This window comes from Nycticebus coucang, chromosome 22 (assembly GCF_027406575.1).
Source record: "Nycticebus coucang isolate mNycCou1 chromosome 22, mNycCou1.pri, whole genome shotgun sequence".
Taxonomy (NCBI): domain Eukaryota; kingdom Metazoa; phylum Chordata; class Mammalia; order Primates; family Lorisidae; genus Nycticebus; species Nycticebus coucang.
Window position 1 is genome coordinate 41034882 of NC_069801.1, and position 27870 is coordinate 41062751.

A 27870-nucleotide genomic window follows, 5' to 3' on the forward strand; every position below is an offset into this window, starting at 1 on the left:
AGGACAGATTCCCAGAAGTGGGGTTGTTTTGTTCATACAAAAAAGTATGAACTTTTTTTTTTTTTTTTGTAGAGACAGAGTTTCACTTTATTGCCCTTGGTAGAGTGCCGTGGCATCACACAGCTCACAGCAACCTCCAACTCCTGGGCTTACGCGATTCTCCTGCCTCAGCCTCCCGAGTACCTGGGACCACAGGCGCCCGCCACAAAGCCCGGCTATTTTTTTGTTGCAGTTTGGCCGGGGCCGGCACCCTGCTCACTGAGCCACAGGCGCCGCCCAAGTATGAACATTTTTATGGTTCTTGTTACACACTGCCCAATTGATTTTTGAAAACTCATGTAAATTAACAATCTCCAGAGCCTCAATCCTGGGGAAAGGGAACATCTAGGTTCAAAGGGTGATGATACCCAACAGGGTTGGCCACCTCTATTTGTCCATCATCCAGCAAAATGCCTGTGGAGGAACTATTATGTATGATGTTGGCCAAAGTAAAAAGCAGCCTATGTGCATAGTACTTTTTTCCTCTGTCATAGAAAAGTGGGTCCTGATGTAGACTAAGAAAGTATATCCCCAGCAAGTCTCTGGAAATAGAAATAGCCTTGAAATCAGTCCTGGTGGAACCCTAAATTGCTTTGGGGCTATAGCTAAAGATAGAGAATGGCCTGGAATTAAGCACTGGTTGTTATCAGGACTTACAAATACTTTGCTATTTGTAAGATCTTGGGCAAGTCACATAATCTCTAACATGAACAAAAGGATTTAATGAGACAATATATAGGCAGTCCCCGAGCTACAAACATCCAGCTGACATATGACTCACACTTACAAATGGAGGCTATTATAGGTAATAGGTAAATGTGCCTGTTCCAACTTCTGTGTAAGTTGAACATAAAAACAAACCTACAGAACCTAGCTCATTTGTAACCTGGGGACTGCCAATATATGGCTGAGGAAAAGCTCTAGAAAAAGTAGGGTGGAGTATGGGGCGGCGCCTGTGGGTCAGTGAGTAGGGCGCCCCATATACCGAGGGTGGCGGGTTCAAACCCAGCCTCGGCCAAACTGCAACAAAAAAATAGCCGGGCGTTGTGGCGGGCGTCTGTAGTCCCAGCTGCTCAGGAGGCTGAGGCAAGAGAATCACGTAAGCCCAAGAGCTGGAGGTTGCTGTGAGCCATGTGATGCCATGGCACTCTACCGAGGGCAGTAAAGTGAGACTCTGTCTCTACAAAAAAAAAAAAAAAAAGTAGGGTGGAGTATACTCACATACACAGAGTGTTGGTGAAAGTGACCAGTCTGGTTTTAGGGGAGGGTCCATGTGAGAGTTAGTGGAAGAGCCATGACCAGTCTGGTTTTAGGGGAGGGTCCATGTGAGAGTTAGTAGAAGAGCCAAGGTAGGCCTTCTTTCCCTGGCATTCTCCAGGCTTCTCACTTAACCAGCTTTTGGCTGGCTTCTGCTATCTAGATTAGGCAGTCAGTGTAACCCTGAGATGTGGAGGAGGGAAGTCAGGGCCCTGGACAGCTCTCTATCCTCCATTACATGAAAAGAGCCAAGCCTGCGGTGGTGCCTGTGGCTCAGTGAGTAGGGCCTGGCCCCATATACCAAGGGTGTCCGGTTCGAACCCAGCCCCGGCCAAACTGCAATAAAACTAGCCCGGCGTTGTGGCGGGCGCCTGTAGTCCCACCTATTCAGGAGGCTGAAGCAAGAGAATCGCCTAAACCCAAGAGCTGGAGTTTGCTGTGAGCTGTGACACTATGGCACTCTACTGAGGGCAACAAGGTGAGACCCTGTCTTTAAAAAACTAAAAGAGCCAAGCCTGGGGATGTATGTTCCTTCCCTCTGGACAGCTTCAGACCAACAGCACCTATCAAGTATTTGGTACGAGACTATACCCACAGATTAGTCTATCACTTTAAGTGTGGGAGGAGGAGAGAGGCTATAAACTAAAGCAGCATCTCACCATGGAAGAAAGGCCCCTGATGCAGTCATCCTGGGTGGTGGCAGACAGGCCAAGGACAGGTCAGTCTGGCTAGAATGTGCAGCCAGACTGCCCAGCCTCTTTCCTGGTAAGATCCACTAGAGCAGAGCTTTGTGGACCTCCGTCTGGGTGGTCCTTCCCTTCCAAATAGCCTAACCCCTTTCTCAGACACATTTAACTATTTAGAAAGCAATACACAAATGACTGGTTTATGTATCTCTTTAGGTGTAGGGATGACTGTGGATATAGAAATTATACTAATCTTTTGGCCTCTTGGGATACCCAGATCCTAAGGGCCAGAAAATACTGAGAAAAAAGGAAAAAATCTGAGAATAGGAACGGTCATTAAAAGTCATTCAGTCCTGGACAGGTGCAGTGGTGTGAACCTGTAATCCCAGCACTTTGGGAGGCTGAGGCAGGAGGATTGCTTGAGGCCAGGAGTTTGAGACCAGCCTGGATAACATAGTGAGATCTCAAGTCTACAAAATAAATTTAAAAAATTAGCCATGGCTCGGCACCCATAGCATAGTGGTTACATCGCCAGCCACATACATTGAGGGTGGTGGGTTCGAACCTGGCCTGGGCCAGCTAAACAATAGCTAAACAACTGCAACAAAAAAACAGCTGGGCACTGTGGAGGGTGCTTGTAGTCCCAGCTACTTGGGAGGCTGAGGCAAGAGAATTGCTTGAACCCAAGAGTTTGAGGTTGCTGTGAGCTGTGACGCCAAGGCACTCTACCAAGGGTGACGTAGTGAAACTCTGTCTCAAAAAAAAAAAAAAAATTAGCCAGGTGTGGTGGCTTATGCCTATAGTCCTAGCTATTCATGAGTCTGAGGCAGAAGGATTGTTTGAGCACAGGATTGTGAGGCTTCAGTGAGCTTTGATCTCATTGCTGTACTCCAGCCTGGGCAAAAGAGTGAGACCCTGTCTCTAAAACAAAAAGTCACCAAGTCCTAGCTCTTTCATTTTGTAGATGGAGAAACTCAGAGTCAGAGAAGAGGCAGTGATTTGGCCAAAAGCAAAAAACATTAGAGGTCAGGTCTTCTTCCACCCAGTCCAGCACCATCCAGGCCCCACATATTTAATTTCAGTTCCAAAGGGTTGAATACTACCCCAGCTCGTTATGCTCACTTCTTTTTCAGTCCTATGGATTCAACCACTTCTGCAGGGCTATTTCAGCTCCTGCCTGATTAGGGTAAACTTTTAGTAACCAATGGGAGGAATGTGGAGCTCCAGAGCAGCCAAGGCTGACAGGTGGAAATCCCCCAGGGTAGGAATGTTCATCTCTCATAAGTTCAATGACTAAGATAAGGCAAGATGACTCAAGTAAACTTGAGAACCTTAAGATTTTTGAAGCAATGTAGAAACCAGTATTTCAATTCATTCTTCATAATTACTCCTACCCACAGCTAGGACATCAAGAGAAACCTCTACTTTGATAATTTTAGGAGGTGAAATATCACTTCAGGAGCTACTTTTATCTTCCACCAAACACCTGCAGGTTGTAAAAGCAGTGCAGAGAGAGACAAGAATGGAGTGAACAGTGTGTCTGGCAGCAGGGGTGGTGGAGGAAAAGATAGGACTCCAGAGGGCTATGAATATGGAAATCTTATTCCTCAATTATCTAAAGCACAAAAGTCTGTATAATTAGGAAATAAAGGAGTACAGCTGGAGAAGAGTCAAAGAATTTCAAACTATGATACAGGTTCTCGGCTCTTCTTCTCAGGTTGGGCAGACCTCAAGCGAAAGTGTGGAGGGTGTGGCTTAGCTCAAGACCATGGCTCTCCCTATTCTTGCTTCCATTGAAGCCTATGGGAATAGGTTTGTTGGCTAGCCAGGGACTGCCTCCTGCTTGCTTCGAGTCTCCAAGGCACAATAGTTGGGCTGAAGGAAAGTGGGTAGAGGCTGGGAGAATAGGGAGTGAATGGTAAGTATGGAGTGTGGGGCTGGAGGTGGGTGGTACAAGGCCTGAGAACCTGACAATTATGGGAGCAGAGAATAGTAAGTCCCAGGCTGATGCTCAGGGGTGGTATTGACATAAGTTAGGCCTTAGGGTCTAGAAGAATTTTAAGCGGGAGATACTTTATAGATGGGGTTGGGTCAGTCCGTTAGAAAGCAGCATTCCTAGGACTTTTATAATTGGATTGCTGCTGCTCCTGCTTGATAACCTGGTACATGAATGTCAGCCCATCGTGTCTATCCTATTCCACATATTTACTCTAGATGATCTTTATCATATGACACATGAACATACATTACATGTACTTGGAGCCCACCTGATGTGGAGACTGGGACTGCTCCACAAGTCTCCAGCATGCCTTTGGAAGCCTTTCTTTATTGGGAAATAAATACAGAATCAAGTAGGTGGGCCAGCCAACATCTATAGTTTTGGGGGCCAAAAGGAAGGAGTCTTCAGAACTCAGATCTCCATGAGCTGATCATTCCCCACGATCACCTCGTTCACTCGTTTAGCTACAAAAGAAAAAGAAAAGGTTTTCTGAAAAATGGCAGTAAAAGATATCATTTTAAACCAACTGCTTCTAATTATGTTCACAAACATTTATTCCTCTGCTATTGTGGCTCTGCTCTTTTTGTCTATCTATCTACCCTGTTTTCCCGAAAATAAGACAGTGTCTTATTTTAAGGTGTGCTCCCAAGGATGCACTAGGTCTTATTTTCAGGGGACGTCTTATCTTTCCTGTAAGTAGGTCTTATTTTCAGAGGATGTCTTATTTTCGGGGAAACAGGGTATCTGTCTACCTACCTACCTACCTATCTTCAAGACAAAGTCACTCTGTTGCCTAGGCTAGAGTGCCATGGCCTCAGCCTGGCTCAAAGTAACCTCAAATTCCTGGGTTTAAGTGATCCTCCTGCCTCAGCCTCCCAAGTACCTGGGACTACAGGTGCCTGTCACAATGTTCAGCTAATTTTTCTATTTTTAGTCGAGACAGGTCCTTGCTCTTGCTCAGGCTGATCTCCAACTTCTGAGCTAAAGGGATCCTCCCATCTCCGCCTTCCAAAGTGCTAGGATTACAGGTATGAGCCACTGCCTGGCCTGTGGCTCTGCTCTTTGAGAAGCTCTTTGGAATACAACTTGCCAAAGGGGCTATGAGAAAGACAGAATCTCCCTACACAGGAGGATGGGACTGACTCTATACCTGGCTTTGGTGAGGCTTTACATAAGAGAACTGAAGCGGTATCTTAAAGGATCTATAGAGTTTTTTTTGAGACAGAGTCTCACTATTTCGCCCTTGGTAGAATGCTATGGCATCACAGCTCACAGCAACCTCAAACTTGTGGGCTTAAGCGATTCTCTTGTCTCAGCCTCCCAAGTAGCTGGGACTACAGGCATCTGCCACAATGCCCGGCTGTTTGTTGTTGTTGTCATTGTTGTTTAGCAGGTCCGAGCCGGGTTTGAACCTGCCAGCCCTGGTGCATGTGGCCGATGCCCTAACCACTGAGCTACGGGGCACTAAGCCAATCAATAGAGTTTTTATAGGCAGTGATCAAAGGGGAAGCATTCCAGACTGTTAGTACAGCATGGGCAAAAACATGGAGATGTGAGAAAGGGGAACATGAAATACTGTAGTATGGCCAGAACAGAGGAAATTAAGGGAAAAAGATAAAGAAATGAGGTTAAAAGGATAAATAAATGGAGCTATTCAGAGAAGAAGAGGAGATACTTCATATAGAATATGGAAATAATACCACCTACTGTATAGGTTGTTAGGAAAACTCAGTGAGTTAAAGGGTGAGTACTCAATAGTGGCTATTATTATTATTTTTAGACAGAGTCTCACTATATGTCGCCCTCAGTAGAGTGCTGTGGTGTCATAGCTCACAGCAATCTCAAATTCTTGGGCTTAAGCGATTCTCCTGCCTCAGCCTCTGAAGTGATTCTCTTGTTTCAGCCTCCCAAGTAGCTGGGACTACAGGTGCCCGCCATAATGCCCAGCTATTTTTTGTTGCATTTGTCATTGTTTAGCAGGCCTGGGCTGGGCTTGAATCCGCCAGCCTTGGTGTATTGTGGCTGGCGCCCTACTCACTGAGCTATGGGCACCGAGCCTATTATTGTTGTAAAGTCTAAACACAAAGGCCCTCCATGACCTGATCCTTGCCTACTTCTCTAGCCTCATTTCCTGCCATTCTCTATTTATACCAACAAGCCACACTGCTTTATGCCTTTAGACTTTGTCACATACTGTTCCCTACACCTAGAATGCCTTCCCCTGTTTTTTCCCATAGCACTATTATTCACCTCAAATGCCCTAATTTGGCACCTCTAATATGTGATGGTTTCCCTTCCTGCTTTGTGAAACCACTAAACATATCTCTGTCTCTACATCATTATGTCATTCTTCTCTACTTTGCTGTAAGAACACTAAGGACAGGTTAGGGACACTGCAGTTACGATTAAACCTAAGTGTCCAGAATAGCTACCACCACATGATGATTTTAGAGGTTTCAGATAAGGACAAAGATAGAGTATGGTCATATAAATGGAGACCTAAAGCTGAAAGGAGGGGCAGATTGGTAGAAAAGTTCAGGGACTTGGGCGATGCCTATTTAGCGGTACCTGGCATATGAGGCCAGCGCCCTACCCCTTTGTAGTCTAAACTTTGGATACCCGCTATAATGCCTGGCTATGTTTTGGTTGTAATTATCATTGTTGTTTGGCAGGCCCAGGCCAGATTTAAACCTGCCAGCTCTAGTGTATGTGGCTGGTGCCCTAGCTGCTGAGCTACAGGTACTGAGCCTGATTTGCAGTTTTTAACACCCCGGATTTTTTGCCTTTGGGTGTTTGCTTGCATGGCTGCCCTTTGCTTGAGAGGTTCTTCCCCTTTGTTTATTTGGTAAATAGCTAAATTTTTCGATATTTATCTTTACTTCTTTCAGGATGGTGTTCATGCAAGTCCTTAATTAACCCTGATAGTCTGCTACCTGTAAAACTTTACTGTACTTATTTCTTTACTCATCTGCCTCTCCATAATAGACTATGAGCAATTAGATCACAAGAAATACCATAAAGATGTTATTCATTCATAAAATGAATAGCACCCCTACCCTAACAGTGCCTAGGTAGTAGGCAATAATTAATTTGCAGAATGTGTGTTTTAGGGGCTATGTGAGAGTACAGATACAGGAAAAGGAGCATGTATGGAAGAGAAGGCCTCCAATCTCTTATTTTTTTTATTTTTTATTTTTATATTTTTGTAGAGACAGAGTCTCACTTTATGGCCCTCGGTAGAGTGCTGTGGCCTCACACGGCTCACAGCAACCTTCAACTCCTGGGCTTAAGCGATTCTCTTGCCTCAGCCTCCCGAGTAGCTGGGACTACAGGCGCCCGCCACAATGCCCAGCTATTTTTTGGTTGCAGTTCAGCCAGGGCCGGGTTTGAACCCGCCACCCTCGGTATATGGGGCTGGCGCCTTACCGACTGAGCCACAGGCACCGCCCCAGGCCTCTAATCTCTTTGTCAAAGATAATGTAATTGATACATCTGATGCATTACAACAAGAGGGCTTGGGGGTCCAGAATGTCTGTAGGCTTTTTACTAGGTCTTTCACAAAGTTTGCTATTACAGCACCATGTTAGACAGACACAATCTCATGTGGAAGGAAAAGGATAGGAAAGGAAGAAAAAGAGACATTTGAGAAAAAAAAAAAATAGATTCTGGGCGGTGCCTGTGGCTCAAGGAGTAGGGCGCTGGCTCCATTTACCAGAGGTGGCGGGTTCAAACCTAGCCCGACTAAAAACTGCCAAAAAAAAGAAAGATTCTGAGTTGGATTCTAATTTGACTTCAAGCAAATATTTGTCTGGCTTTGAGCAAATCATTTCATGTCTTTGGGCTTTAGTTTCCTAACAAAAGTTGTGGTTCTTTAAGAGAATAACTGACATAAGGAGCCCATATCATAGTGTTTTGCTAAGTATTAAGCAGATGTTACAGAATAGGGCTAAGCAGGAGATGCTTCCTAGCCTTCCTTTAGTGAGAAGAATGGGGAGGAGGCCTAGATAGAGCTCAGGCTGTTAAATTCCCTATGGCTAGTGTTGGTCCCAGAGTATGACTATCAGTCAGGCTCCAATCTTGAGGTAAGACTGACTAAAAAAGAAAAAAAGAAATGCTTCTCTGGCTAGCTTCCCAGGATACCTCCTTTATCCCCCATACCTCTGAATTAGCTTCATCATTTCTCATCTAGACTCTGACATCTGCTCTTCCTTCATCCAGTTTCTTCCTAGTTTCCAGGGACATTGGGCTATTTGGAAGATAGTGCCAGTTCTAATTAACACCCTTCTTGGACCCCAGTGCTCTAGACCAGGGGATGAACGAGGTGTCTGGCTAGAGAAAACAACCCTTTCTGCAGCTCTGCCAGGCTCCAAATAAACATTTCAGCATTTTCAAGCTGTCCCTACTCTCCCCTCTTCCTTCTGGTCTGTTCCTGGCCTGGCAGTGAGAAAATACATTGCTCACTGGGCTTCAGGGGAGAGAGTCATGGCATGTTGGGGGTAGCTTTTCATGGAGATGCAGTAAGTTGGAAGAAACCTGCAAGGGAGCAAAAAGTAGAGCTAGTGCTATTTGGCCAGGGATAGTAGTAGGTTCCAGTAAACACATTGGAAAATCTCTAGCCTGGAATCATATTGGGGAAGATTCCAAAGAGAAGAGTACAAGGGAAGATGGTGAGCTGGGAAAAAACAAATGGAATAAAAGAGAAAAACATGTCACAAATAAAAGCTGCACTAGGAAACTGGGAAGGATTCCTGCTAGCCAGGAGGACTTGACTTACATCAAGTAGCTGTCAAGACTCTGACCTATTGGGTGGCACCTGTGGCTCAAGGAGTAGGGCGCTGGTCCCATATGCCGGAGGTGGCGGGTTCAAACCCAGCCCCGGCCAAAAACCACAAAAAAAAAAAAAAAAGACTCTGACCTATGTCAGGTCTACTTTTATGGACAAAGGACTGATCACTGTGGTCACAGGGAAGAGTTACAAGTTCTCTCATTGACAGTGAGAAGAGACTCAGATGAAGCACCCAATTAAAGTCTTTCAGGATTTGATTCTTCCTACTGCTTGAGCAGGAGGTCAAACTTGACTGCCAGAAGTTTTGCCAGAGATAATCACTAAGAGCACTAGGGTGGGGTGAGAAAAGCCAGAGTTGTTATAAAATGGCTTGCTCTCTTGGTAGTACTAGATCAGGCCACAGAGGCCTACTCAAGGTTATGAGAGTTCCCATTCTACGGGGAAAAGACTGCTATGGACGTGGTATCTGGTATGAAAATAATTAGAATTAGAATCCATCTTATTTCTTTTCTTTTTTTTTTTTTTTGAGACAGAGCCTCACCCTGGGTAGAATGCCATGGCATCACAGCTCACAGCAACCTCCAACTCCTGGGCTCAAGCGATTCTCCTGCCTCTGCCTCCCAAGTAGCTGGGACTATAGGCACCCGCCATAACGCCTGGCTATTTTTTGGTTGCAGCCGTCATTGTTGTTTGGCGGGCCCAGGCTGGATTCGAACCCTCCAGCTCAGGTGTATGTGGCTGGAGCCTTAGCCGCTTGAACCACAGGTGCAGAGCTCATCTTATTTCTTAAGATGAATGCTTTTCCTGAATTGCTCTATGTGAGGAAAACTGAGGATGTTGTCATCTGTTTGAGCTCTTTTGCTGAGTTGTTGATGTTTGTCTAGGTCATCCAAAGTAGCAGGTCTTGAGTGCTATACTGATGGCTTGGAATTTGCTTTTTCCATATGGCTCAAAGAAAAGTGATAGTGGAAACAAGCAACTGGCCAGAAAGTGCCTATGGCAGGAAAGCACTGGCAACTGTGCTGGATGTATTTGTTGCTCTAGCAAAGGGGGTAGAGGGCAGAAAGTGATGGGACTGTCCAGTTTATTTATTTTTTGGAGACCAAGTTTCACTTTGTTGCCCTTGGTAGAGTGCTGTGACGTCACAGCTCACAGCAACCTCCAACTCCTGGGCTTAGGTGATTCTCTTGCCTCAGCCTCCAGAGTAGCTGGGACAACAGGCACCCACTACAATGCTTGGTTATTTTTTGTTGCAGTTTGGCCAGGGCCAGCTTTGAACCCTCCACCCTCGGTATATGGGGCTGGCACTGTACTCACTGAGCCACAGGCACCGCCCAGACTGTCCAGTTTAGAGTCCAAAGTCCAGGTGATTTCCCTAGCTAACTCCTCCTGAGGAGGACCATTAAGGGGTCTCCTTGCTAAAAAGTGAACATATAGTGTTAGTTAAAAGCAGAAAATCCTTTTGATATGAGGACAATTAATGACAATTAAGGTTATGGGGGGGGGAAGCAGAAAGAGGGACGGAGGGAGGGGGGTGGAGCCTTGGTGTGTGTCACACTTTATGGGGGCAAGACATGATTGCAAGAGGGACTTTACCTAACAATTGCAATCAGTGTAACCTGGCTTATTATACCCTCAATGAATCCCCAACAATAAAATAAAATAAAATAAATAAATAAATAAAAAGCAGAAAATCCAGGAGATTCCAGAGCCCATCTCATGATAATTGCAACCATTTCATAGAAGTTTCTCTTGGAAATTTCTGCCCTGAAATCCTTCAAAATATGCTTTATGGATCCAAAATTTATTCATTCATTCTTCCTTCCCTGCCCCATTATCTACTCTAAACCAGGACCTGTTCTGAGAACTATGGATAGTTAAGATAATCCTTGGCTTTGAGGATCTGAGTCTAGTAGGGAAGGAAGATTCATAGATAATTGCTATAACTTAAGATTATAAGTTATAAGTGTGTTTTATTAAACATACTTTAATAAAAATGTGGCAAAGTCCAGGGATACAGAGGAAGGAATGCTCAGTTCTTTTTTTTGGCCAGGGCTGGGTTTGAACCCACCACCTCTGGCATATGGGACTGGCGCCCTACTCCTTGAGCCACAGGCGCTGCCCAATGCTCAGTTCTGCTGTGGGGAGTCAGGGGAAGAGTCAGACAAGGTTCTACAGAGGAGGAAACACTTGGGCAGAGAGGAAATCCAGAGAGAGAGAAAGGGGGTATGTGCAAAACCATGGAGAAGTATAACAGCACAGTGTGTATTAAAAACTCAAAGTCCTTTGATATGCTCAAGGAGTAGTACACACTCCTTAAAACATTTAATTCTATGTAATCCTCCAAGGTAGGTATTTTTTTTTTTTTTTTTTAGAGACAGAGTCTCACTTTATGGCCCTCGGTAGAGTGCCGTGGCATCACACAGCTCACAGCAACCTCCAGCTCCTGGGCTTAAGCGATTCTCTTACCTCAGCCTCCCGAGTAGCTGGGACTACAGGTGCCCGCCATAGCACCCGGCTATTTTTTTTTTTTTTTGGTTGCAGTTTGGCCGGGGCTGGGTTTGAACCCGCCACCCTCGGCATATGGGGCCGATGCCCTACTCACTGAGCCACAGGCGCCGCCCAAGGTAGGTATTATTGTCCAATTTTTCTAGTTAAGAAAATCTGAGGCTTAGAAATTCAAACAGTGAGTTACATGGTTGAGATCTGAACCCAGGTCTGTTTAATTCTAAAGCCCAAAAAGAAGGCATGTGACTTTTAAAAAGGAAAAAGAAAAAAAAAAAATTGAAGGAGGCCTCTGTTTACTGAAGAGAAGGAAATTGATGTGTCTTCTATAGAATTGGTAGGGCTAATTCCTTCAGCAATTCTCCTCCCCACCTATTTTAGTTTTAGGAATAATTTCTTTCTCTCTCTCTCTTTTTTTTTTTTAGACAGGGTCTTACTCTGTCGCCTCAGACTAGAGTGCTGTGCTCACAGCATAGAACTAGTGTGCCATAGCTCACAGCAACCTCAAACTCCTGGGCTCAAGTTATCCTCTTGCCTCAGCCTCCCAAGAATCTGGGACTACAGGTGCCCGCCACAATGCCCGGCTATTTTTTAGAGATGGTGTCTCACTTTTGCTCAGGCTGGTCTTAAACTCCTGAGCTAAAGCAATCCACTCATCTGGGCCTTCCAGAGTGTTAGGATTAAGGTGAGAGCCACTACCCAGCCTATTTCAGGAATAATCTCAAGAACAATCAGTCAATTCTATTGATCTTGAGCACTGTCTACTGTTAAGTTAAAAACATTCAGTCAGGCTCGGCGTCTGTAGCACAGTGGTTATGATGCCACCCACATACACCAAGGGTGGCAGGTTCGAACCTGGCCCGGGCTAGCTAAACAATTGTAACAACAACAACAAAATAGCCGGGTGTTGTGGCGGGCGCCTGTGGGCCCAGCTACTTGGGAGGCTCAAGCAAGAGAACCACTTAAGCCCAAGAGTTTGAGGTTGCTGTGAACTGTGATCCCACAGCATTCTACCAAAGGCAACATAGTGAGACCCTGTCTCAGAAAAATAAAACAAATAAAAAAAATTAAAACATTCAGTTCGCAGGGCCCAGTGTCTCATGCCTGTAATCTTAGCACCGTGGGAGGCTGAGGTGGGTGGATTGCCTGAGGTCACAGGTTCAAGACCAGCCTAAAGAAGAGCAAGACCCTATCTCTAAAACGAGCCTGGTCTTGTGGTGGGAGCCTGTAGCCCCAGCTACTTGGGAGGCTAAGGCAAGAGAATCACTTGAGCCCAAGAGTTTGAAATTGCTGTGAGTTATGATGCCATAGCTCTTCAGTGTGAGTGACAAAGCGAGACTCTGTTTCAAAAAACAAAAAACAAAAGACAAAAAACAGAAAAAACCCCAGTCAGTAAAATTAAGGATAATTCAAATTTGTCTTTCCCAGCAGGGAAACCCTGATCTTTGTTTCTCAAGCACTATACACCTTTCTACAGGCTACAGAGCAGAACAAGCTAACAGCACAGGTTATAGAGTCACCTCTAAGCAGTTGAGAATGGCTGAGTGTTGGCTCGGGCACCCGTAGCTCAGTGGTTAGGTGCCAGCCACATACACCAAGGCTGGCAGGTTCCAACCCTGCCTGGGCCTACTAAACAACAATGACAACTGCAACAAAAAAAAATACAGGCATTGTGGTGGGCACCTGTAGTCCCAGCTATTTGGGAGGCTGAGGTAAGAGAATTGATGAAGCCCAAGAGTGTGAGGTTGCTGTGAGCTGTGATGTCACAGCACTCTACTAAGCGCGACATAGTGAGACTCTGTCTCAAAAAAAAAAAAAGAGAGAATGGCTGAGTGTTATATGTTGCTTACCTTTTCCCAGGCCTGGAATCTATAGGACTACTTCCTTTAAAGACTAGGTCAGATGAAGTGCCCCTGGACTTCAAGAGGGCAGTGCTAGTTTCAGCGCTTTTGCTGCATTACTGGCCCTTCTGTCTCATATCCAAGAGCCACTGTAAAGTACTGGTGCTAATCTGGGACATTAGATCTATTGGCATGTTTTCAATGTTCTGATAGCAAGGCTGCATGCAAACATGAGTTCTTAGAAATGAAACTTTTAAGTCAAAGTTAAAAAATTTGACAAGGGTGTTATCTTTCTCTCAAAAATAAGACCATTATCGATTATCGAAATGTCATTTGTGATTGTAACCTGGGCTCTGGTTTACCTTTGGCTTCAATCCTCTGGCCACTTCCAATCAAGCAGTTTTTGATGTCTGCTCCCTTCTCGATCACAGCATTGTTGCAGATGACACCACCTTGGATGTTGCTTCTGTAACATAGGAACCAAATTAGGGAGTACCCAGGGCTCTCATCATCATCTTCACTACCATTGGCTGGGGATTCTGGTTCCTAGGAACAGCTGATTACTCCACTTAATGGCTACATGCCTCAAGTTATCAGTAGAAAACAGAATGGTAGGCCAAGGCAGGACCTGGCTTTAGAGAAGTCCAGAATTGGGTGGCACCTGTGGCTCAAAGGAGTAGGGCGCCGGCCCCATATGCTAGAGGTGCCGGGTTCAAACCTAGCCCCGGCCAAAAACTGAAAAAAAAAAAAAAAAAAAAAAAAAAAAGAAGTCCAGAATTAGGATATGTGTACTCATAAATGATCTTTTCCTAAGGCCTGAATAGATATTCTGACTTCAGTTCATTAGGATCCTCGACCTAGAGATCTAAATTCCATCCAATCTCTCCTCCTTTGGTATGGGGGTGGAAGCTGGGGCTGGTCCTTAGACTGACCCATCATTCCTAGTTCTCATCTGGGAATATATATCAAGTTCTATTTGAGGCTCTGAAATTATGAATCTTCCCAATATGTCAACTATGGACACCCACAGCTTTCACTACAGACTGGTTAATCAAAACCATACATATTCAGGACTAAAAAAGGATTTTTTAAAAAGAATGGGATCTGGCTCAGCGCCTCTGGCTCAAGGGGCTAAGGCGCCAGCCACAGACACCTGACCTGGTGGGTTTGAATGCAGCCCAGGCTTGCCAAACAACAATGACGGCTGCAACCAAAAAATAGCCAGGCGTTGTGGCAGACGCCTATAGTTCCAGCTACTTGGGAGGTGGAGGCAGAAGAATCGCTTGAGCCCAGGAGTTGGAGGTTGCTGTGAGCTGTGAGCACTCTACCCAGGGTGAGAGCTTGAGGCTCTGTCTCAAAAAAAAAAAAAAAAAGAATGGGATCTTGCTGGCTCCGTGTCTATATCTATAGCTCAGTGAGTAGGGAACTGGTCACGTACCCCAAAGCTGGTGGGTTTGAGCCTGGCCTGGGCCTACTAAACAACAAAGACAACTAAAACCAAAAAATAACTGGGCATTGTGGCAAGAGCCTGTAGTCCAAGCTACTCAGGAAGCTGAGGCAAGAGAATCACTTAAGCCCTTAAAAGCTTGTTTTTTTTTTTTCATGAAATCATAGCTGTGTGCATTAATGCAATCATGGGGTACAATGTGCTGGTTTTACATACAATTTGAAACTTTTTCATCAAACTGGTTAACACAGCCGTCACTGCATTTTCTTAGTTATTGTGTTAAGATAGTTATATTCTACACTTAGTAATTTCTACACTTAGCTTTCATATGAAAGCTATAAACTGGTTTCATAGTAGGACTGAGTACATTGGATACTTTTTCTTGTATTCTTGAGATACTTTGCTAAGAAGAATATGTTCCAGCTCCATCCATGTAAACATGAAAGAGTTAAAGTCTCCATCTTTTTTTAATGCTGCATAATATTCCATGGTGTACATATACCATGATTTATTAATCCATTCACGGGTCGATGGACACTTGGGCTTCTTCCATGACTTAGCAATTATGAATTGGGCTGCAATAAACATTCTGGTGCAAATATCTTTGTTATAAAGTGATTTTTGGTCTTCTGGGTATTGTAGGATCAAATGGCAGGTCTATTTTTAGATCCCTAAGTGTTCTCCAAACATCTTTCCAAAAGGAACATATTAGTTTGCATTCCCACCAGCAGTGCAGAAGTGTTCCCTTTTCTCTACATCCATGGCAATATCTTTGGTTTTGGGATTTTGTGATGTTAAACCCAAGAGTTTTGAGGTTGCTGTGAGCTGTAACACCATAGCGCTCTACTGAGGGCAACATAGTGAGACTCTGTCTCACAAAAAAAAAAAAAAAAGAAAGAAAGAAAGAATGGGATCTTGCTGTGTTGCCCATGCTGGCCTCAAACTCCGGGGCTCAAACAATACTCTCACCTTTGTCTCCCAAGTAGCTTGGAGTATGAGTGTGTACCACTGTGCCAAGTTAAAAAGGATATTTTTTAAACCAGCACCATTCCACGTAAAAGACTATTCCAGAATCCTAAAGCACATACCCAAGAGTAGCATCATTGGCTCTTAGCATCTAAATAAATTTAAAGAGCATCTTCCTGGTTCCTGAAGACTGGAAAGGTCCTTTTTTTTTTTTGAGACAGTTTCCCTCTGTTGCCCTTGGCATCACAGCTTACAGCAACCTCAAACTCTTGGGTGATTTTCTTGCCTCAGCCTCCCAAGTAGCTGGGACAATAGGCGCCCGCCACAATGCCCGGCTATTTATAAAGACGAGGTCTCACACTTGTTCAAACTAGTCTCAAATTCCTGAGCTCAAGAAATCCACCAGCCTCAGCCCTCCAGAATGCTAGGATTACAGGTATGAGCCACAGTGCCTACCAGGCCAGGAAAGGTCCTTTTGAAAATCGTCATTAATCGGCAGTGCCTGTGGCTCAAGGAGTAGGCGCCGGGCCCCATATACCGGAGGTGGTGGGTTTAAAACCAGCCCCAGCCAAAAACTACAAAAAAATAAAAAGAAAATCATCAACATTTATTATACATTTACTCTATGCCAGGTACTATGCTAAAAAAATTCTGTTTATATATATTTTTTTAATTAAAAAAAAATTGCCCAGGCTGGATTTGAATTCCTGGGCTCCCCCTATCTCCACCTCCTAAGTAACTGGGACCACAAGGATATGCCACCCATGCTCAGCTCTGTTACATTATAGGGGTGACTTTTCTACATCTAGCCATTTCATCTGAAAAATCACCTTGGCAATGAAAAAGATAAACAAGAACGCTCTCAGTGTTCTGGTCCCCATCAATCATTTTGGTAGGTCTGGGATGGAGCTTTATGTATTTAATTAGAAAACAACCTTCATAGATAATTCTGGGAATACGAGTATCACTTTTATCTCTGATGTAGTAAAAATAGCAACCATGTTTTACAGATGAGGTAACAGATTTAGAGAAGTTAAACCCTTTACCCCAAAACATATTACTTTTAGGTAACAGATTCAAATCAAGGTCTGCCTGACTCCAGAATCCATCTAATAATAATGCAATACAAAGAAAAGACTGGAAGAAGCCTAGCACTCTTGAGTTGCTATTCTGAGTTGAGAGGGCTCAGTGGAAGGAGTTCTTTCTATTTAGTACTCCCAAGTCAGGAATGGGAAGTTAAAAATGGGTTGTTGATGGGGGAAAAGAAGGAGAGGAAGGATGTAAGCACCCTGTAAACAAAACAAACCAACTAAGGAAAACCTTCAAACAACCCAGGAGGCATGGGTGGTGGGGGAAGAGGACTTTCCAAGGACTGAAAACACTGATGCACATGCCATTAGAAAAGATCTTTCCCAAATGCCAAATCTTAGTAAAATGCAAAAAGGAATTATAGCACTTAATGGAATTCTAGAATCTTCTTTATCTTTATTCTTCTAGAAGGTGAAAGCCTGTTGGAAAATAGCAAAAGGCCAAAGTCATAGCACCTCTGTGGTGTAAGCTAGAGATGGGCAGAGATAACACTAGTTTGTTTTTTGGCACAGGCTCAGGATACACTACATGGGTGGGCTTTAAGGAACCTTCCAGAGGTTTTCAACTTGCTTAACTTTGCAAAGCAGTCCCATCGGCAGTTAGGGTGGTTCCTGCTCCTTGGCTGAAATTCCCCAAAAAGGATAAGCGGGAAGTATAGAAAGCCTTAGAAACAGAGGCTCCTATAACAGAGCTGGCTTGTAATTGGCTATTAATTTATTACTGAAAAGTCTCATTTCTTTTTCTTTAGTAAAGGTATGCTTTGTACTCAGTAGTTTAAGAGCCTAAGAATGCATGTTCTGGAGCTATGAGAGAGGTAAACAAAAAACAGCTAACAGGAATTCAAGCAGCCATAATTACAGGAAATTAAATGTCTATTTTGGCCCCTACACTATTTTTTTTTTTTTTTTTTGCAGTTTATGGCCAGGGCTAGGTTTGAACCTACCACCTCCAGCATATGGGGCCAGCACCCTACTCCTTTGAGCCACAGGCGCCATCCTAAATGTCTATTTGGAATTTGGGGTAGGAACCATTTCTGGAAGGAAGAGGCTGTAATGACTGAGATCAGATTTCACAGCAATAGGTAAGTTTTCCTTATGTTTAGCAGATCTGATTTTTTTTTTTTTCTGAGACAGAGTCTTACTTGGTCACCCTAGGTAGAGTGCTGTGGCGTCTTAGCTCACAGTAAAACTCTTGGGCTCAAGTGATCCTCTTGCCTCAGCCTCCCAAGTAGCTGGGACTACAGGGCTCGCCACAACGCCTGGCTATTTTTTAGAGACGGGGTCTTGGTCTGGCTCAGGCTGGTCTCAAACTCATGAGCTCAAGCAATCCACATACCTTGGCTTCCCAAGTGCTGGGATTACAGGCACAAGCCACTGCGCCAGGCTAGCAGGTCTGATGGAGGGCTTCAAGAACCTCCCACATAGGTTGTCTTATCTAGTTAATTAGTTATGACGGGGTCTCCCTCTTCGCCCAGGCTGGAGTGCAGTGGTATGATCACAGCCCACTGCAACCTTATGCTGGCACTATTATAGCTCACTGCAGCCTCCAACTCTTGGGCTCAAGCAATCCTCCTGCCTGAGCCTCATGAGTAGGAGGGGCTACAGGCACGTACCACCACACCTGGCTGTTTTTTTTTTTTTTGCCAGGGCTGGGTTTGAACCCACCATCTCTGGTATATGGGGCCAGCACCCTACTCCTTGAGCCACAGGAGCTGCCCCAATGCTTTTGTTTTTTATAGAGACAGGACCTTGCTGGTCTCAAACTCTTGACTTCAAGCAATCCTCCCAACTTGGCCTCCCAAGATGCTGGGATTACAGGTGTGAACCACCATGCCTGGCCTCATTCAGTTTATGTGCAACTTTTTGAGAGACAGAAACTACGACTGTAGCGTTTGCAGACATGATAGGGAAAAATGGGTGGCTTGATGGAAAGTGAGGGCTTTCCTGAGGCTCCTGCTCAGTGGATTCATGGAAAGCTTTTTTTTTTAGACAGAGTCACAAGCTGTCACCCTGAGTAGAGTGCTGTAGCATCACAGCTCACAGCAACCTCAGATTCTTGGGCTTAAGTGATTCTCTTGCCTCAGTCTCCCAAGTAGTTGGGACTATAGGCACCTGCCACCATGCCCGGCTATTTTTTTTGTTGCAGTTGTCATTGTTTTTTAGCAGGCCCAAGCTGGGCTTGAACCTGCCAGCCCTGGTGCATGTGGCCGGTGTCCTTACCCATGAGCTATGGGCACCACCAGGTGTCAGATGAACACCTGACAAAAGCTTATTGAATCGAGGCTCTTTTCTGACCATTTGTCCCCTCAATCAGTATCACTCCTGTGGGTCACAAATCAGCTCCATTAGCAAGGCTGAGGTACTTTGGAGAAATTTCAATCAAACACAGTTTTCCCTCATTGAGAAAGAAACTGCAGGATCAAGGATTTACTGGAAGTGTAACTGCTCATGCTAGAGGGGATGGACAGGTAGGCATATGTCAAACAAGCCCCCTCTAGATTGCCAATCTGTGTAAGGACTCTGATTTTTTTGCTTAGTGCTAAAGGAGGGGGACAGATGAGTTCCTGTAGTCCCAAAGAGTTCTTGTCTCAGAACTAGAACCATCAGTTTGTATCCTAGTTTTAACTATCAGCTTGTCAATAAGGACTCTATTATGCTTAAATATGTCTCACTGTGTTCTTTCAGAAGCTCCTAAGTGATGGCTGAGACTAACGGTTACTTGGGTTCTCATTTCTCCTTGGTGGGTTCAAATCTTATGCAAAGATGCAGGCCCTGGGAAATTATTCTAAAAACTATACTACTTCAGTGCACATGGGCCATAAGAAAAACAAAGAGGTCTACAGTAAGATCACTACTTGGCCAGGCATACCATCTGAGGAATGCTTCAGATGTCTCTTGCTTCTGGCTATTGTTAGAGTTACTGGGTCGTTTGTGGCTTCTGGGGAAGCAAGAATGTCTCCAAATTCTTGCTCCTCTTCTGGCTTTAGTTAGGACTCTTCACTTCATTCCAGGGAGCTCACACATACCTCATGTCTAATACATCTCAGTCATTGTACAAAATACTTTACATTCATTTTATAACTTAATCCTTTCAGCAAACTTGTAGTGGTGGTGATATTTATTCTAATATTTACAGAGAGAACTGAGGCTCACAGAGATTAAGCAATGTGCCTAAGCCTATACAGTGGTAAGTAACTCTCCATTGTATCCAGAGCTCCTTCCTCAGCTATTGACTAGGCAGTGTTTGGCAAAGAGCCACAAACAACCCAGTAACTCTTGAGGATAGCCAGCTTTTCCTCTCGGGGGATTGTAAAAAAAATTCTTCTCAGCCTTTGTAAACCTATTCATAACCCTGAGAGAAGAAGAGTGTGGAACTGGAGATACATGTAGCTTTTCTAGGCATGTAACTAAGGTCGGCTTTACACTAACCACTTCAGCTCAAAGATGATGGCTGAGTCACCCATATCTCTCCCTTGGGAAGCCTCTTAACCTAACCCCTCGTCCAAGTGTCCCTCTAGACAAAAAACCATGTATTATTTTTAATTTATTGATTGATCGACAAGGTCTTGCTCTGTCATCCAGGCTGGAGTGCAGTAGTATCATCATAGCTCAATGTATTTCAAACTCCTGGGCTCAAGTGATCCTCTTGCTTTAACCTCCTGAGTAGCTTGAACTATGGGATGCCTGCTACTATCCCCTGCTAATTATTATTATATAATTTTTTTTTTAGACAGAGCCTCAAGCTGTTGCCCTGGGTAGAGTGCTGTGGCATCACAGCTCACAGCAACCTCCAACTCCTGGAGTTAAGCGATTCTCTTGCCTCAGCCTCCCAAGTAGTTGGGACTATAAGTGCCCACCACAACGCTTGGCTATTTTTTGGTTGCAGCCGTCATTGTTGTTTGGCAGGCCTGGCTGAATTCGAACCTGCCAGCTCTGGTGTATGTGGCTGGCACCTTACCCGCTTGAGCCACAGGTGCTGAGCCATATCCCCATATCCCCTGCTAATTAAAAAAAAAAAGTGTTTTATAGAGACAGTCTTTCTTTCTTTTTTGCGGTTTCTGGCTGAGGCTGGGTTTGAATCCGCCGTCTCTCCATATGGGGTCAGTGCCCTACTCCTTTTAGCCACAGGTGTCACCCCAGAGACAGTCTTTCTATCTTGCCCAAGCAGGTCTTGAATTCCTGGCCTCAAGCAATCCTCTCACCTTGAAATCCCAAAGTGCTGGGATTACATGAGCCACATGCCTGGACTTTAGGTACCTTTCTTTTGTCAAAATTTTCTTCCTTCCTTTGACTGTAGTCTTCCTAAGCATTTTTACTACATATATTAAACATACATTGTTCTGCGTGTTTTAAAATTTTACATAAATGCTATCATCCTCTATGTATTCTTCTGCAACTTGCTTTTTCCCCTTCATTGTCGTATTTGTGAGATTTATCTTTGTTAAATCATACAGTGAGAAGAATGAAGAAATATCTTTTCTGTTTCTGGTCACTTTTGCTCTTGGATTCTCTAGATTAAAATGTACTGGATTCCTTACCACTTTTCCACAAAATATCTGTTTTATTTTTGTATTTATAATTCTCTTTGTTTCCACAGTAGTTTTATCACAAATGTGTGGGTACATTCCTAAACCACATTTTATAATTTTTTACTTTTGAACTTAAATGATGTCAAACCTTAGGTTTGTCTATAATTTGCCTTTTTTATCCAACATTATATTTTTGAGATTCACCTAAATTATTCCATCTGGATACAGTTCATTCCTTTTCCACTGCTATACTATAATATTCCATAATTAAAATACATAATCATTTATATTCATTTAAAAATGTACTGGCTATAGTGGGCAGGTTGAAAATTTCTTTTAGTTCTATGTGCCTCCCTTCATTATAAAGTTTTAATGTCAAGCTGGGCGCGGTGGCTTATACCTGTAATTCTAGCACTCAGGAGGCTGAGGTGGGTCGACTGCCTGAGCTCACAGGTTCGAGACCAGCCTCAGCCAGAGTGATACCTCATCTCTAAAAAAAAAAAAAAAAATAGCCGGGTGTTGTGGCGGGTGCCTGTCATCTCAGCTAGTTGGGAGGCTGAGGCAAGAGAATTGCTTAAGCCTAAGAGTTTGAGGTTGCTGTGAGCTATGACACCATAGCACTCTACCAAGGGCTACAAAGCGAGACTCTATGTCATAAAAAAAAAAAAAAAAAAAGGTTTAGTGGTGAGAAATGTCTCCTAAGAAATCTAAGTCCTTATATTTCCTAAGCAATGGCTAAAAGAGAGGTTTGGGGGAAATGAAAACAAAGATATAACAACCTTAAGGAGTTAAGTATAGAATTCTTCATCTAAAAGGACAGATTTAGTGCAGATAATTCATACGTAGGGAATGAACCAAAGGCCATTAGAAGCCCCTTAAGTCTATTTCCCAAAGTTTCATAATTTGGTATTTTCTTTTTCATTTGAGACAGTCTCATTACGTCGCCATTGGTGGAGTGCTGTTGCACAGCAACCTCAAACTCTTGGGCTCAAGCGATTCTCTTGTCTCAGCCTCCTGAGTAGTTGGGACTATAGGCGCCCGCCCCAACGCCCGGTCATTTTTTTTGCTGCAGTTTGGCTGGGGCTGGGTTTGAACCTGCCACCCTTGGTATATGGGGCCCGCGCCCTCCTCACTGAGCCACAGGCACCGCCCATAATTTGGTATTTTCAAAAGCATGAATAAAGAAACATGGACAGAATTCTTTTAACAATTATGTTATTTTTGGTTACTCTAATTAGCTTTATGTTTAAGAGGATTCACTTTTATACCTTAAACTACCCTTTGTGGGGTTTTTCCTTTCTTTTTTTTTTAAAGACAGAGTCGTGCTCTGTTGCCCTGAAGTGATGTCATTATATCTTACAGCAATCTCAAACTCCTCGGCTTCAGTTATCCTCCTGCCTCAGCCTAATGAGGGGACTGGGGTTGGGACTACAGGTGTGAGCCACTACACCTGGCTAATTTTTCTACTTTTTGTGGAGATAGGATCTTGCTCTTGCTCAGGCTAGTCTTGATAGAGTCTTACTTTGTCACCCTCCACAGAGTGCTGTGGCGTCACAGCTCACAGCAACCTCAAACTCTTGGGCTTAAGTGATTGTCTTGCCTCAACCTCCCAAGCAGCTGGGACTATAGGCAGCTGCCACAAAGCCTGGCTATTTTTTGTTGCAGTTTGGCCGGGTTTGAACCCACCACCCTTGGCATATGTGGCCGGTGCCCTACCCACTAAGCCACAGGTGGTGCTCCAAGAATCTCTCTCTCTTTTTATTTTTGAGATGGAGCCTCAAGCTATCACCCTGGGTAGAGTGCTGTGATATCACAGCTCACAGCAACCTCAAATTCCTGGGCTTAAGCAATTTTCTTGCCTCAGCCTTCCAAGCAGGTGGGACTACAGGCGCCCGCCACAATGCCCAGCTACTTTTAGAGACGGGGTCTTGCTCTGGCTCAGGCTGGTCTCGAACTTGTGAACTCAGGCAATCCACGTGCCTCGGCCTCCCAGAGTGCTAGGATTACAGCTGTGAGCCACAGCACCCAACCCTGTCCATAAGCTTCTTAGACCACAATCGCTTCTCCTCGAAATTCTTTTTTTTTTTTTTTTTTGCAGTTTTTGGCCAGGGCTGGGTTTGAACCTGCCACCTCCAGCATATGGGGCCGGAGCCCTACTCTGTTGAGCCACAGGTGCCGCCCCCCCCCCACCTTTTTTTTTTGAGACGGAGTCTCATTTTGTTGCCATCGGTGTCGTCATAGCTAACAGCAACCTCCAGCTCTTAGTCTTAGGCGATTCTCTTGCCTCAGCCTCCCAAGTAGCTGGGATTACAGGTGCCCGCCACAACACCCAGCTATTTTTTTTTTTTTTTGTTGTTGTTGCAGTTTGGCCGGGGCCGGGTTTGAACCTGCCACCCCTGGTATATGGGGCCAGCGCCATACTCACTGAGCCACAGGCGCTGCCCTCTCCTCTAAATTCTTTAAATGTTGTTCCATTGTCTTTTGGACTTAAATATTGCCATGGAAAAGTCTAAAGTTAGCCTGATTTTCTCTCTTCTATGTACCTTGATTTTATTTTTTCTTTCAGTTCTGTTATGCCTTGATAGTTTGCAAAAAGGGTGCTTACCATGTTTTTTCCCCCATTTTTCCTTTGGTTCACCCATGTTCCTATTTATTATTCTGGCTGAATCTTAGTGTTCTCTTTGGATTTGATCTAAATTTCATTATATTTGGTAGATACTTTTTAGCCTATGTATGAGTAGCAGTTATTTAGTTTTTATTATTATTATTATTATTTTAAGAGACACAGTCTCACATTAACACCCTCGGTAGAGTGCGATGGCCTCACAGCTCACAGCAACCTTCAACTCCTGCTTAAGTGATTCTCTTGCCTCAGCCTCCCGAGTAGCTGGGACTACAGGCACCCGCCACAACACCTAGCTATTTTTTGTGGCAGTTTAGCTGGGGCTGGGTTTGAACCCGCCACCCTCGGTATATGGGGTTGGCATTCTACTCGCTGAGCCACAGGTGCCGCCCCAGAATCTCTTTTTTTTTTGAGATAGAGCCTCAATCTATCGCCCTGGGTAGAGTACCGTGGAGTCACAGATCACAGCAACCTCAAACTGCTGGGCTTAAGTGATTCTCTTGCCTTAGCCTCCCTAGTAGCTGGGACTACCGGTGCCTGCCACAAGGCCCAGATATTTTTTGGTTGTAGTTGTCATTGCTATGCAGGCCCAGGCTGGATTCTAACCCGCCAGCTCTGGTGTATGTGGCTGGCGCCTTAGTCACTTGAGCTACAGGTGCCACCCAATTATTTAGTTTTATTATAGATGAAGCCTCCTTCTCTGGTTTTGTTTTTTTCATTTTGGTGAGTTTTAAGGAGTGAAGCACTCAGTCTAATATTTTCTCCAGAATCAGACAAGGATCTCTTGATATATATTCAGACTATTATAGTGAGGGGTTAAATCGGGGATTTCCGTATTTTATTCAGTAAATATTTACAAGGTATCTAATATGCAACAAGTATAGCATTAAGGAGTTAGGTAATACAAAGACATAGGAAAAGAATTTGTATACTCAAGGAATTTATGGTCTGGTAGAGAAAAGAAAGATGCAGTAAGTGCCACATATTTGCCACATGAACATAAACAAATGTTATGGGCAGAGGAGCACAGAGGTAGGGGAAATAATTTCTGGCTAGGACACGTCATGAAGTATACATCGAAGAGGCGGAATATGACTTGGACTTTTAAAGATGAGTAGGATTTTTTTTTTCCTTTTTTTCTTTTTTTTTTGGAGACAAAGTCAAGCTGCTGCCCTGGATAGAGTGCTGTGGCATCATAGCTCACAGCAACCTCAAACTCTCAGGCTTAAGTGATTTTCTTGCCTTAGCCTCCCAAGTAGCTGGGACTACAGGCACGTGCCACAACACCTGGCTATTTTTTTGTTGTTGTTGTTGTAGTTGTCATTGTTGTTTTTAGCTGGCTGGGGCCAGGTTCGAACTCGCCACCCTCAGTGTATGTGGCTGGAACCCTGCTAATTGAGGTATGGGCGCCGCCATGAGTAGGATTTCTATAGGTAAAGAGCTCTAAAGAGAGACAACTCAAGGAAAGTGAATGTTAGGAATAAAGAGAAGTGGAAAAATAGAGGACTCAGTGGACTGGGCAGGGCAGTCAGTTGAGTGTAGCTGACGTACACTCAGGCTAACAATGAGAAACAGTAATATCTTGTCTGGCTCTGAGGACTGCACTGGCTAATTGTAAAAAAGCACAGAAAACCTACATGAAACCCTGTAGGGGTTCCAGTCTGCTGCATGTGAAGGTGCTACTCTAGACTGCCAATTTGCTCATTTGACTTAGACTAGGGCAAAAATTCTGAGATGCTCCTCAGAACAAGGGGAAAAAAGATGCAGAACACAGGACTGACACTTGAGCCTTGACAATGGAGTTTTCAGTAGACTTTGGATTCCTTAAGCATGAGCTTTCATATAAAGTGGCAGAAATGAGAAAGAAGGCCAGGAGCTTTCTCTGCACAGTCTCTCACCTACACTTTCTCTAAGGTGGTCCTATTAGCATCCTTCAAGCCCTGAAGACTTTGGGCAAGTATCCAAGCCACTGTCCAGAAAGCTCAGCAGCTCATCACTGCTGGCAGAGAAAAGTACACCAAAAATATGAGAAAATCCCTTCTGACCAAATTTATGCTCCTACTCTGCTACTCAGTCCAGATGTAATAGCAGGGTAATCAAGTTTCACATGACTGCAATTTAATTACCTTTCCCAAATTTACCATAAGTAATTAAAACTAAAATGATGCCAAAATAATAGGGAAAAGTTCATATGGGATGCAAGACATCTGATTTTTCAGCAAGAGCTAATTTGCAGGATTGGGTAATCTCTAATGGCCTTCCTAGTCATTAGTCCTGGGTGGGCTGCCTATAGCTTCACCTCAACCTTTTTAATTGAAGAAAGTAGCAGCAGGCCAGGCATAGTGGCTCATGCCTGTAATCCTCGTACTCTAGGAAGCCAAGGCAGGTGGATAGCTTGAGCTCACAAGTTCAAGACCAGGCTGAGCAAAAGTAAGACCCTGTCTCTACTAATAATAGAAAAACTGAGGCAAGAGGATAGCTTGAGCCCAAGAGTTGGAGGTTGCTGTAAGCTATTATGTCACAGCACTCTACCCAGAGTGACAGCTTGAGATTCTGTCTCAAAAAAATAAAATAAAATAAAATAAAAGTAGCAGCAGCAGCACCAGCCATCTGAACCTATTACTGTTTCCTCACCTAGAAATCTTACTAGTTCGTCCAGGTTTCTTAGGGGGCCATGGTTTTCTCCACATGTCTCTTCATGTCAATTAGGACACTAACACTGGACTTTAATGTGGTACTGGAGAGCTGCTCTTTTGCTCACCCACAGGGGGGAAAGGAGAAGTTGCATTATAGAGCAAATAGGAAAGTTATGCCATTGCTGTCCTTGGAAGGCCTAAGGCAAGAAGAGAGAGAGAATGGAAGCTACAAAGCCTCATGAGTTACTCTGAAACCACATGATCAAATGGATGAAGGTAAGTGTAGTTCTGGTTTTCAAGAGAATGGTGATGTCTGTCAGTCTTATGAGGGAACCTGAAATGGGACATGGAGTAGCAGGGGTCTAATTAGGAAAAAGTCTGGAATGCTATAATTTATTGATCTGTAAAAATCCAGAAGTTAAACCAGATGACATCCAAGACCCTTTCTCATTCTAACATTCCAGACTCAATGTTGGAGCCAGATCATGAGAAATCATGAAGTTTCAACTTTTCTCTCTCTTTTTTTTTTCAACTTTCTTCTTCTAAATGGGAAGCCTTCAAAATGTTTCTTTTCTTTTCTTTTTTTTGAGACAGCATCTCAAGCTGTTGCCCTGGGTACAGTGCTGTGGTGTCACAGTTCACAGCAACCTCAAACTCGGGGGCTTAAGTGATTCTCTTGCCTCAGCTTCCTAGGTAGCTGGGACTATAGGCGCCGGCCACAATGCCCAGCTATGTTTTTGTTGTCATTGTTGTTTAGCTGGCCCAGGCTGGGTCTGAAACCGCCAACCTCAGTGTATGTGGTTGGCACCCTACCACTCCATGGGCGCTGCCCTTCAAAAGGTTAATAGAACGGGGATATGATCCAAGATATTTTTTTAGAAAGACAACACTGGCAACAAGCCACCTTGGTGAAGTGAGATAAAGTAATAATAATAGTAAATAAATAAAAATAGCAACTAATATTCTATTTGCCCATCACCGTTCTAAGTGCTTCATGTTTACTAACTCTTTAAGTACAACCAATAAACCTACAAGGTATTACTAGCTCAGTTCTACCCTATTTTATAATGAGAAAGCCAGGTATAGGCTTGGCACCTGTAGGTCAGTGGTTAGGGCGCCAGCCACGTAACACGGAGGCAGATGGGTTCGAACCTAGCCTGGGCCTGCAGAACAATGACAACTTTAACAAAAAAATAGCCGGGCGTTGTGGCGGGTGCCTATAGTCCCAGATACTTGGGAGGCTAAGGCAAGAGAATTGCTTAACCCCAAGAGTTTGAGGTTGCTGTGAACTGTGACGCCCCAGCACTCTACTGAGGGTGACACAGTGAGACTCTGTCTCAAAAAAAAAGAGAGAGAGAGAAAGCCAGGCATAAAGAGGTAAGGCTAAGTCTCTAGGTGGCTAATAAGTGACAGACTCAGGATTCACTTTGGCTGTATGACTCCAAAGCTCATGTTGTAATCCATAGGA

At 44.1% G+C, this 27870-nt stretch overlaps 1 protein-coding gene across 5 annotated transcripts in view; it reads right to left on the reverse strand.

Annotated features, from left to right (window-relative positions):
• Nucleotides 1–4235: 4235 nt before the first annotated feature.
• Nucleotides 4236–27870, reverse strand: part of EIF2B3 (eukaryotic translation initiation factor 2B subunit gamma) — a 135067-nt gene continuing 111432 nt past the window's right edge. For 2 of the 5 annotated variants that reach the window (XM_053575030.1, XM_053575028.1), the window contains 2 exons: nt 13476–13579; nt 4236–4445 (listed from right to left, as the gene is read on the reverse strand). In XM_053575030.1, the coding sequence (XP_053431005.1) occupies nt 4393–4445; nt 13476–13579 (157 nt within the window). In that variant the 3' untranslated portion in view covers nt 4236–4392. Of the gene's footprint in view, nt 4446–13470; nt 13580–27870 lie in introns of those variants that run through there. The other 3 variants (XM_053575029.1, XM_053575032.1, XM_053575033.1) reach the window with 3 other exon arrangements.